Genomic DNA, 13,063 nt, shown 5'->3' with positions numbered 1-13,063 from the left:
AAAGGGCTTACTACTGGAGGGGGGGGGGGGTGCAAAGCAAAAAAACAAGGTAGCTCCTTGAAGATGAAGGGGGATGGCTGCTTCTGCACCTGGTAGGTCTTCCACATGATTGTTCCTGAGGGTTTCACATGGGACAGCAGGCTTTAAATACATGCATTTAAAAGGATTATTAAGTTGCTGCTTCAGTATAGGCAGTCCTCAGACTTATGATACAATTGGTTCCTGAAAACCGCATCTTAAGTCAAAACACTGCAACTCGGAACCAATTTTCCCATAGGAAACAATGTTATAAATGGGAAATTGGTTGCTGAGCCAAGGGCCAATACCCTATTTTCACCAAAAATAACGCAGAATTTTGTACTCAGATCAATTATAGATGAGTAATATAGCTACATTAATGTATTTATATTGTAAATAGCAATCATATTGATCGATTCTTTGAGGTGACTTTGCTGGACTTTTTGAAGGACTCTTGGTTGGACTTTGTGAAGGTTCTTGAATGAAGTCTTTTCAGGAGTCTTGGCTGAGGTTTGTCTGCTTTCTTTAAAAAATGTGCAAGGAAGTTTGGACAGATGTTCTCCAGGGGGATGGGCAATGCAGTGAACTTGTTTGCTGGTGTGGCCTGGCATCGGATCAAGCATTGTAAAGTCAAAACTGATGTCAGAAAGTTGAAACAGGGTGTCAATTTATAAACGTTGTAAGTGTGAAACATTGCAACTTGAAACATTGTAAGTGGAGGACTGCCTGTGCTGAGAGACTGGAACTTTTTTTCTTCCATACTTATAAATGTTGGCAGAAGAATCAAATTTTCAACCTGTCACTTAGGAACAGTTACAAAAATATGCTTTGCAGCTGCACACAGAATTTATTTATGTAGTCACTCCAACCTGCTAGCACAAGTGGCACATTAGCAGGTGCAAGCCACTGCTCTATTATCTATTTGGTGACTTGGCTGCATAACTGAGATGGGATGACCAGAGCACCTGCCCTGTGTACCACCTCTGGAAAAGTGGCACAAAAATTGCTGCTGCTGAAACTGGGGAACAGTCACAGCACCACTGCCTGCACATGGTAACCAGTGTTGCCCTGTGTGGAGTCACTACCCAAGGCACACAGTTACTTTATTACACCTCTGTGGTAATTGATTCACGTAAATAAAACAACTGCATACATGGATTCAACAAGCAGTGGCACATGCATTTTTGCCTGAGTCCCAAGTTCAAGACCATTTTAAATTCTTACATGAATGCTATTTATGTTGATTTTCACACACCTCAAATTCAACAGCTACGTCTCACATTGCATCTTTGTGGCTTTGCACAAATACAGGGACGGATTTTTATAAGACAGATACCGCAAAATACAACTAAGGGACATTTTTAAAAGTCCTCCAATAGCCGCTCTAATTAAAGCACCACAACGTCTGCTATATCAGCATCCCTCCGCTTAAAAATGGTGGCAGGAGTGCTTTAACTAAAGCTCGTCAAACAAGCTATATTTCAAGCACCTCCAATGCCATTTTGAAGCACAGGGACACTGATATGTAGGACAAGGAGGCTGGCTGGAGTACACTAATTAGCATGCTTCAGCAGACTCGATTAATTGAGTCTGTTCCAATACACTGTAATTAGAGTGTATCAGAGCAACCTCCTGGCACATCTACAGGCACCCAAAGAGATTATGCCTTCAAGCTACACCATCCTGGTTATTTTTCTTTTGAAACATGAAAGTAGATGTAAAATAAGAGATTGGAATAAAATTAGACTGGGAGGTAGACAATCAAGTTTAGAGCAAATGGATTTACCTCAAACCTCAAGCCACAGAATAATGTTTTGTTAAAGATACCTAATTGAGAGAAACCTCAGGGAAAGCCTTACCAACAGGAAAAAAAGGAACACTATTTCAAACATCTCAGAGGAAACAATTATATTAGATAACAACTTAAAAGCATTTATTTCTTTTCACTAGGGCTATCTTGTCAACTGGCTATGAATAGATACCTGAAAATAGCTTTGGTAGTGTTGGGGCGATGCTGTAGCTGTGATGGTTCAGGAAACATGCAAGAGAAAGATGTTTTGGGTGAAATAACCAAAATACCTTTATTGGACCAACTGCATGGTTGTAAAACTTTTCAGACGTGCTTTTGAGCACAAAATACTTGAAAGTCTGTCTAAATATCTTTCAAACATGTAGTTAGTCCAATAAAAGTACTCCTCCCCCTACACCCTCTCTCCCCAAGTCCCTTTTTTTCTATAATAGTTTTTGCCATGTGAAATCATGTTAAAGATGCCCTTTGATGGAAATGTCACACCTTCTTGCCTCTCTACTCCAACACACTTACATTCTATGAGTTGCACTGGTTTACTTGAAAAAAGTTTGTGAAAAAGGTTCTCCAAGGTTATACAAATGGAACAAGGAGTCAATTTTGATGCCTCTGCACTTGTTCAGCTTACTTGTCTTAATTCACCATCAGATTAGGCGGCCATGGAAATCCTCTAAAGTCAGGAACAAAGGACAAAGTAATTCCTGCCCTGATTTCTTGGGTTACTGAGTACAGAGAGGAAAAATGTAAGACTTTGGGGGGGGAATCAAGAGAAGGCAAACTACCAAGTAAAGAAACTGAAAAAAGAGGTCAGAGTTTCAAGGTATTCCCAAGAGTTCTCTGGGAGAACTGTGTTTGTGCATGAGAGGAAAGAGTGTTTTTGTGAGCGTCAGAGAGACAGTGTCCTTGTCCATTAAGGAAAAGACAGCAACCTGCAGGGGAAATGATGAACAGATGGGGTACTCATGTAGCTGGACAGAGAATGTGGTGAGGAGGCGGAGAATTTAATGGAACAAAAGATTTTAGGGTAGACCAGAAGGGGATGTGGGAAACAGATTGAAAGAGTGAGACACAGAATCCTTCACATATAAACAGACAGGGAGTGTGTGACACAGAGAGTGAAAGCAGAAGGAATGGTAGAAAACTAGAATAAATTAAAGAAAAGTAAAAAGCTAGGCAAACTAACTCAAACAAAGAAGATGAAACCTTGACACTGAAAACAAAAAGGCTGGTGGGGGAGAGGAAGAGGAGAAGTAATAAACAAACATGGGGGGAAGTAATCAGGGATAACAGAAGGGGAATTAGAAAAAATAAAAATAAACAGCAATTTCCAAAAATGTGCTAGGGAAAAATCAAAACAAACAACACACCCCACAGCAAATCAAGGAAGAAAATGTCAAGGAAGGAAGCAAACAGTATGACAGTACAACAGTGGAAGTCTCCATTCTTTGCTCAAAGCAAACTAGGGTCAAAGGTGCCCGAGGTTTTCAGAGTGCAAGACCTGTTCCACCACAATGTAACACAGGACTGTCCAATGGTCCATGCAACACCAAATATCAAAGCAGGGTGACAGCTAATGTGAGGCAGCAGCTTGTTTCTTGAACTACAATCTAATAACCACTTATTTAATACTGGAGGGACACAAGAAGCCCAAAAGAAGAAACCTTCAGGCAGTTTCAAGGGTAGTTTTCCCTTTCTTCTTTACCAGGATTTCTGATCTAACTTACAAGTCAGATCTTGCCATTTTCCCTGAAGGCCCTGTCATGCAGAAAGCAATAGTTGCTACTACTCAAGCAAAGAAGATTCCACTTCTGCCCTCTCCACCTGCAAAAGTAACTACAATAAAAGGAATTTCTCAGCTCAACTACTGCCCATGTTGATCATCTGTGCAATCTGTAGAGCAATACTAACCCCTTTCAATCCATTTGGATGACCCCACGCAAGAAAGACATGCTTAACAAATTCGTTTTTAAGAGAAGGGTTTCTGCATTGAAGACAGGTTTAAACAGTTGGTAAAAACTAGGCCTTTCCTGAAGACACACTAATACCATTTGCATCTGTCATAAAAAAGGAAGAAATGTAAACAGGGTCATATCACAAGTCCATCTAACTCAGTATCTTGTATCTCACACTAGCAGAGAGAGAAAGCTGAAGGAGATGGTATTTATGCCAGGTCTATACAGACTGATCTTCCCCTGCTCCTCTTCCATTGGAGCTTCCAGCATTTAGAGGTGTAGGAAGTCCTAATTTAGACATTTTAGACCTATCAAGCTTAATACTCACCGATGTACCTATCATCCAGTAATTTGTCCAGTCTTCTTGTGAACCAGTTGAGTTATCAGCCTCTAAAACCATGGTTCTTTACTATTTTAGACACAAGACACTCATCAGAAATTGCCAGCTCTTAGCTTTCACTTGTTTCTCAACTACAGAGAAAAAGAATAGAGCAATTTTTCTGCTACAAAAGACCACAACAGATCAGAATGTTTTTGACACTGGATTGCTATTTTAAATCTCTGGGTTTATGTTATGAATCACATGTAGGAGCTTGCAACATGTCAGGGTTAGGCATGCAACAGCCTGGTGAAGCATTATTGCTCTAAAACATCTGGCAATGAGTTCTACAAGTTATCTACATGAGACACTAACTGCACAGTAGCATAGTTTACTGCAAAGTAAATATGTGTGTCTACACGTGCACATGCTTAAACCTCGCTAATCACAGTAAACCTTGCTAATTGAGAGTAGATTTGCTACCTGCAAGTAGCAAATTTTCTTTTGATTAGCAATGGTACAGTAGTGCTCGTGTAGATGATTGACCAGGAGCAAATCTGCTCCTGGTCAGCCGTCCACCAGGGGGCAGGAGATTCCTTCCTGCTCACGGAAGCTCTCTCCTTCCAGAGTAGGCTCCACCACTGGAGCCTGGGCATGGACTATGTCCCCCTGTCCCAGCAGCAGGGAATTCCAAATCCCCTGCTCTGAGATCACAATCGAGAAGTGTGGCTTGGGAAATCTTTAACTCCCAGCCCCCACTCCACCATTGTGACTGGGGAGTGGGGGGCTAGGAGATCCCTATCTTCCAGTGCCAATTTCATGACTGCAGAGCTGGAACTTGGAGATACAAGTTTCCCAGCACTGGCCCTGCAGTAACAGAGCTGGTGCTGAGAGATAAGAGTCTCCCAGCGCTGGCCTGGCAGTGTGGAGCTCGCACTGGGAACTCCGTGCTGGTGGGGACTGGAGAGTATGTTCCCCACTAAGTTCCATGAGCATGGAGCTGGATGGGGAACAGGCTAAGGAGCCTGTTCCCTGCCCAGCTCTGCACTCGCACTGTGGAGCTGAGTGGGAAACAAGCTCCATGGTTCAGGAACTAAGTGGGGAACAGGTTACTGAGCCTCTTTCCCAAATGCAGGGCAGGGGCTGGGAACTGTCCTGGTCAGGGGTAGGTGCCAGCCCTGTGCCCTGATTGGGTGATCAAGGCATGGAGCTCGGAAAGAGCTGCAGGGGTGAGGTAGATCAGGGCAGGGGGCTGAGACCAGCCCCTCCCTTGAAACTCCTTCCAGGTCCCCTGCCCCTCATCAGGGAGCCAGGGCTAGGAGCTCCCTGCTGCCGGGGCAGAGGGACATTGCTCCCACCCCAGCAGCAGGCAGCCCCTAGGGGCAGGGTGTAGTGTCCCAGCCCTAGTGAGGACACAGCTGTCTGTTGGCCTGTTGTTCCCTGCCAACCCCTGGGCTAGCACCCAGGGGGAGCTTAGAGCACCCCCTGGTGGCAGCAGGGGCCCATTGCAGGGCCCAAGGAAGCAGGAGCAGTTTTCTGCTATTAGCAGCAAATCTGCCGCTGCTTCCGTGCATGTGTAGAAGCCTGCCTGGGACCTTACTCACAAGCAGTTTATTCACAAATAAATGGTTCTGGGATAAAATGCAAGTGCAGACATGCCCACTGTGTACTGATGTGTGACATCCATGGAACATCATGAGCCTCATCTGCTACAAGGCATTGATCATTATAACCTTATTCATCAGAGACCTCACATACAACATAATAAATCTGAACAAGGCCATTAACCCCTGAGAAAAGTAATGGTCAATGACATGGCCAATAAAATCCAAATATTAATGTCACATTACTGTCCTATGGGTCCTAAAGAGCTTCTCCTTCCTTGCCACAACAAGAACCCAAAGGTCTGAAGAACATGTAAAGAACACACCATAGTTCACCCAAGCACTCTGTTCACTGGTCTCTCAGCTTCTGGAAGCTGAGTCCAACTACTTTAGGACCTTCAAGGAAAAGTGCAATCTCTAACTGCTCTGTGCTTCTTACTAACCTAGAAAAATTACTCCCAGTCCTTCTCCTCACAGATTTCTCACAGTCATGGGCATTATTCAGTTTAATTCCCCCTATTCACTGCCCTAGACACTGAAAAAAACAAAAAACAAAAAAAACAAAAACCCTCACCTTCTCAGGGTGGAATAGGTTCTTTCTGAGCCCCATATTCACAAAGGCCAGAATACCATAGACATATATCCCATTTTTTCCAAGAACGGTCTTTTCTATCTAAGCCCCACATTTTCATAATGGCAAATGGAACACAGACAAACATCAAATGGATGCTCCCCACTTCGTCTTTGCGTATGCTAGTAGAGCTCAATCTTTTGGCCCCATGGGCCAGATGAGTGGTATGGAGCCAGTCTGCGAGTTGGATCAAGCTTCACATGCTAGGATTGGGCCTGTGGCCCAGCAGCACCCCCTTCTGCCCCCATGCACAAATCCCAGGCCCTCAGGGGCCAGTATCACCCTCCCATTGGGATTGGTCCCCAGGAACCTGGCACCATCCCGTCCCATCTCAGCATGCTGGGATTGGGTCCTGAGGGTCTGGCACCACTCCCTCCTGGCCCCCCACACCAGCACAGGGTGTTGGGGTCCAGCACCACCCCCTCCCAGCCCCTGTGTGCTGAGATTGGGCCCACAGGCCCAACACTCCTCTGGCCCAGTGTGCTGGGATTGGGTACCTATTTCAGCATTCAGGGCCCAGGACTCTCCATGGGTCCAGAAATTTGCCAGTGGGGGAGCGATGCCACCACTCTCCAACTGCCAAATTTCTAGACCCATGGGGAGCCCAGTAGGCCAGATGACACAAGGCCATAGGATGGATCTGACCCATGGACTTGGGTTTGAGCACCTCTGATATATGCAGTTCTACCACTGACAAGCTTAACGGAAGATTCTTGTTGACAAATAAAAGTATCAGGAAATGTAACACTTGTTAAGCTGGGCAGGTGAAATAATGATTTAAGCCCTGAATGTTCTCTATTTTGTATGATATGTGGACACTAGCCAGAAAACACAAACTACTTATAAGCCACAGGACATATGCAAACACTAATACTGGCCAGAAAAATGTAAAAGGAACTGCAGTAGCTCTATTTCAATAAGTCTGATGCAATATAGACACAATACTCAGCTTCCAGTGGTCCTTTTATCTTGAACAGTAATAGCTCCTGAAAATTTGTCTGGCAAGACAACATGTTATTTCTCTTCTCTTAAATCCATCCAAGTTCACAAGTCTAACAGCAGCTTAATTAAAATCTCCTGGTCTTAGACATTTGTGAAAGAAAAAACACTTTAAAAGAGATCATTTTGGAAGCCTTTCAAACTCTCCCACTGGTGAGCCTCTCTTCCTCCACTGTACAGTCAGTTGACACCTTACAAAACAAGATTTATGATGAAGCAATTGCATCTTGAGCACTGCTGCATGGACTCAGCAGGTCTGCTAGAGCCTATGTGTATGATCCATTTTTATATTTAACAGAATAAAGGTGCTTCAGCTCCATTGCTATAATGACTATTAAATCATTCCTTATTATAAGCCTAACACAGGAAGGTTTTTATAAACTTGGAACATGAGGTTTTATCAGATTTCTTGCTGTAACTTTTTATCATAAAAATATTTATTTGACATAAGCAGTCCTTAGGGGAAAAATTTCCGTACCACAACATAAATGTATAAAATAGGGTCTTACATGCAAGCTCTTGTGTACCCAGGAAAGAATACACTAGATGTTGTAATGGCATCTAGGACTGGGTTAATTATTCTTTCTAAAGCCACAATTTTACGTGACACTTTTTGTAGTGCTGCTGGGTTACTCTGAAAGAGTGGAGATGAAAAGAAACATCAATGCTGATGCCCATGTTACATGGAGACTATTCAGGGAAATGTTCAAATAAGTTACATGCATAAACAAATGAGAAATATTACTATGTATATGTTGATTTTCTATATTAGCTATATTGACATCATCAGGGCAAAAGGGAAACTTAGCTCTTTCAGGTTTTAGTGTCATAGATATCCTATACAAACCTACTTCTGTTTCTAAATTTGCTCAAGTGTATTTTTTCCTACAAAAGTTACAACTGTAAAGAATTAGAAACAGCATTCTCTGTCTGTAATTCTACTGTAAACGCATAAGTGGCAGGTGGTAAACATTTTAAGATAATATTCCTCATGGGAGCTCAATATGAGAAATCTACTCCAATTAATGCTGGAGGTAATATGTAATTTCATGGACAACCCTAATGTATTTATGGAAACCACTGCATTGGAGATATATTCAACATTTCTGCTGCGGGATGACAAATAATCAGTGATTCATAGAATCCGCAGAGAGTAGGATTTCAATTTTAATTAAGAGTTGCATGGTCTCAATATTTTAAACAGCAATTTGACAATGATTTCTTTTCAGTTTTAATACCACTACATAGAGATGAAATAATTTCAACAACAGCCTTTCAGAAATTTCATCTGAAAATCTGTTACGTGGTGCTCTGCATGGGTCTAATGCTTCTGCCACTGAACTCAGCAGCAACAATCCAATTAGTTTCAATGGAAACAAGACTCAAACAAAAGAGAATAGATTTTCTTACACTTTGATAAATAGCGTCTTCTTACTAGGTTTTAGTTAAGGAGGGGTTTTATATAAACAAATATCATTATGTGCAACAATCCTGTTGCTGTGCAACACCTACCCAACAATTTAGTTTGCGCCTTCATGCATTTACACACTCCTAGTTTGAACCAAAGCCTTCTGTAAGATATCCGTCTAGCCACATGGACCTACCATAAAAACTGAAAGAAGAATAAAAGAACCACAGGAGTAATTATATTGCAAAGATTATTTTGATAATATCAGAAAATAGCCCTGTAAATGGATTGCCTAGCCTGCTGGCTTCCTTAGGTAGGTTTTGCTCCCTGATAAGTTTCTCAGGCAGTTCTCCAAGTAAAACAACAGAAAAACAAACAGAGAAAAGCAAATCCTTCCATGCTGCCTTTGCACTAGGAGGAGAGCCCTTTGGCTCTAACCCCAGCAGAGTAGACTAACCCCATCACCATTTGCTTCTTCCTCCCTTGATTAGTCTTCTGGGAGTTTTTTAAAGTTCCTAGTGGGATACTCTCTGCCTATCCAGATGTCCCACTCCTGGGTTCTCCTAACAAGGACAACTGTTCCCTCCTAAATGGAGGGACTGCTTTGTTACCGACTCTTTTGTTACCCATATCATTATAAATCACTGATTTATTTTGTGTTACCATGTGAGCTAGAGATCTTTCAGAAGTTCTGTAAGCTTAATTTATTCTTCCCTACTTCATGTTTCCATGCTGATTGTCATAAAAAATTAAATTCCTTCTATCATACCCATGAGAAGATTGGGGTTTCCTCAGTTATTTTTTATTTAAAATATTATACCATATTTCTTCCTCTGTGAGAACCTAAGCTATGCGGCTAGTGTAATGTGCCCCATGGTCTTAATTTTCTTCCATACTTACACATACTTTCACCACAAAATTTAGTTTTCATTAATTTTTATTTGTCATTTACTTTTTTTTCCCCCAAGGACATGTGCCAGAACAATTCAACTACACAAATAAGTAAACAAAATGATGTACAAACAGAACAAACTTATTCATTTTATAATTTTAGCAACTATGTATAGACTATTTTTCCATATTTATCGAGGTCTACCCATCCGCTTTTATAGTACACTAGTAATGATGCATGTAGGGTGGCAAAGTCAGATCATTCTTGAAGTGCATAATGTATGTTTACTGACTGAGAACTGTAGAAAGAGGATAAAGAACTAGAAATTATTTCAGACTGGAAGAAGAGAAGTTAAACAAAGATGTAGGGCAACTATATAAAACAAATCAGAAAGAGTGATCACATAATTAAATAAATTCACAGAAGTGAAAAGAAATAACTTGATTAATCTATTAAAATGATTCTGGTTGCAGCAGTCAAATCCACACAAAGAATAAATTTGAAGAGAACTATGTAGCAGATGCACAAATCATCTAATATCCTAAAAGAATATCACTGCAATTACTGGAATTACAGCTTGTTTTATCTTCCATGCACTCTGCTGCCCAACCAGAAAGTCAAACACAATTTAATTATGTCATTGTAAACTCTTTTACTAACTCACAGATGCTGTATTTGAACTATTCTGTTTTGTAAGACAGCATCAGCATAAGCCGTATCAAGGAACTCATTCATATGCAGACAAGCCTTTGACTGCATGATGACATTTCACCACATTGGGTGACAGTTGTATTAAAAAATGATCTACACACAAAGGCTTTAATAAAGATCCCAAAAAACCCAAATATCAAAACTTAAAGACCAAATAAATGTGTGATTTAGATACCAAAGTTATTCACCTGCCTTACTGTCACTGATTGTGCAGCCAATATTTAAGTAAAAAAATATAAAGATAGAAAATAAAAGGGGGAAAGAGGCCAACAAAACCCAAAAAGCCTATTTTAATGGGTTTGGGGTTTGGGAGGGCTTTAATCTTTATAGCTACTTATGCTTTGTTGCCACAGGAGCACTGATTCTATCATTTAGACATTTTTCAAAATCTTGCTTTAAGTGAAAAACAAAGCTTGCATTTCAAGACTTGTCTGTCTTTCCAAAAGATAAAGAGAAACAGGACAGTATGTAAAATGTATTACACATGCAAGTAATGTCATTAGCAGCTTGGTGCCATGCCCAATTAAGTCACTGAGAGTCTTATGAAAGATTTTAAAGGGCAAACTTAATAAAATTTTAGAAAGGAACTCAAATCCTTATGGTGGCCCCTAGGTGCTAATATAATCATACATTAATAATACTCACTTGGAAAATCTTTTGGGTGCGTCTTCTCTGACCAGTTTCCATAAAAAGTTAGCCTATATTTAGCAGTTCCACAGGCACAGCAGTCTAGGATTGGTTTGTCAGTCACGCCCTCCAAGGTTGAGTCTGAAAAAGGAGCAATGGATGCATTTATTAAAAATGTTTTGTTACAGCTGTACAGATGACAGGAGAATCCAGAAGAGAAATACAAATGCTGAATACCACTCACAAGGGATTTTTTGTTTTGTTTTGCTTTTTAAAGTTTGCGTTATAATTAGATATGGGCCAAAACAGAAACCTTGAAATATTCAAGTAATGATAATGATGCCTGTTTGGATATGAATATCTCCTGGATATGAACCCACTGCCACTATAGTTTTGGTTCTGTTTCAGATCCCAAACTGAAGCCTTTTTTTTCTGGTTCTTATCTGATGTGTGAAAATCTCAAAGATGTCCAGCATAAAAGATCACATCAACCTTCCGCTAATGTTGAAATATCACAAGAACAGAACACCAGATTCTGGCAGTATCAAAACCAAACATAAACCTGTGCTCTTATTTAGTCTTGAAAATGAACTCAGACCTACAATTTAAATCCAGATCTGAAGCCAAACACTATCTCCTCCAACTTTAGTTACAATAGCACTGTTTACTTTAGTGAATTAATATGTGCTCGTGAAAAATACAGCCAATAAAAATAAATTATTCTAGTCAGCTATTTAAATAGAGTAAAGAGCCATGCGAGTGACCTCAGGCAAGGAAATCAGGGGAAAAGCCTTGTTATATAGAATTTAAAATGATAAAAGCCGTAATCTTTCCATCTGGCTGTCCATAATGCTTTATTCATGCTCTGATTGGGCGACTGAAACACACAATCAGAATGCAAATACAGCATTGAGACAGGAAGTGTTGACTCAGTGGAGCACCTCCATGATGGTGGAGATGCAGGGGATGGAGCAGGGAGGGACAAGACCAGCTGTGCTGGCCTGCCCCCCACCCCTCCATCCCCTGTATCCCCGCCATCATGTGCTCCCCTGTGTCTCCACCATCATGGAGCAAGGCTGTGCTGGCCTCACCACCCCCCCTCCCTCCCTGCCCTGCTCCCTGGAGGCAGTGGCAATGGAGCAGATGGCAAGGTCAGCAGTGCTGGCCTCGCTCTCCTCTACCCTACTCCCTGCAGGTGGCAATGATGGAGCAGGACAGGGGCAAGGCCACCAGGACTGGCCTCATCCTGCCCCCCCCACCTCGCTCCTTGGAGGTGGTGGCTGCGGCACAGGGGGGAGTGGGGTCAGGATGTCACAGGGGGTGAGGCCACTGGTGCTGGCCTCAGCCCTCCCTTCCCCAGTTCTGTTCTTGCTGCCTGCAGGGCCAACACAGCACCAGTGTGGGGAGGAGCAGGCCCAACATGGTGGGGAGGAGTGAGTGCACCATGGCAGTGGGGGTGAAAAAGTAGACCCGGGCTGACGCAAGTGGTGGGGGGGGAGGGGAAGAGTAGGTCTGGGCCCAACTCAGGGTGGGGGAGAGGAGGAACAAGCCCGAGGAGGGAGGGGAGAAGCCAGTCCACCATGGCGGTGAGGAGGGAGCAGTGGGCCCAGCCTGACTCAAAGCAGCAGCAGCAGGGGGAGCAAGCCTCCTTCCCCCCTTGGACCCAGGCCCACTCCTCCCCCACCTCTCCTCCCCAGTGTCAGCCCTAAACCTGCTTCTCTCATCCCCCTGCCACTGCTGGGTCAGCACGGACACACTGCTCCCCACCCCCCACCACAACAGGTTGGCTTTTCTCCACCCTCAGGCCTGGTTTTCCCCTGCATTAGGCCCAGCCCTGTAATGGCAGGGAGGCGGAGAGCAGGCTCAGTCCTCAAGCAGCAGAAGGGAAAGAGGGAGTGGGCCCAGACAGGGGGACATGGGGCTCCATCCTCGCCTGCTCCCCCCCCATCATTCTTGATGGGCAATTGGCTAGTCAGTATAATTGTGCTAAACTAGAAACTGAGGAACTAAGGCTATGTCCAGTGCCACAGCAAGGAAGTTTGGCACCCAGGGGAAGGCTCACCCCATGCACAGATTTGGGGGACACACTCTCCCC

General features: G+C 42.8%; 1 protein-coding gene across 1 annotated transcript in view; it reads right to left on the bottom strand.

The window, feature by feature from the left end:
- Positions 1–13,063, bottom strand: part of SPON1 (spondin 1) — a 465,900-nt gene that overhangs the window by 292,833 nt on the left and 160,004 nt on the right. The window contains exon 5 of the mRNA XM_019519535.1: positions 10,987–11,109. Within this exon, the coding sequence (XP_019375080.1) occupies positions 10,987–11,109 (123 nt within the window). The remainder of the gene's footprint in view (positions 1–10,986; positions 11,110–13,063) is intronic.

The sequence above is a fragment of the Gavialis gangeticus genome, unplaced genomic scaffold (assembly GCF_001723915.1).
Source record: "Gavialis gangeticus isolate Ggan-Ray unplaced genomic scaffold, GavGan_comp1, whole genome shotgun sequence".
In the NCBI taxonomy this organism is placed as follows: Eukaryota; Metazoa; Chordata; order Crocodylia; family Gavialidae; genus Gavialis; species Gavialis gangeticus.
The sequence above is the reverse complement of the archived record's forward strand: the minus strand, read 5'-3'. Positions and strand labels throughout refer to the sequence as shown.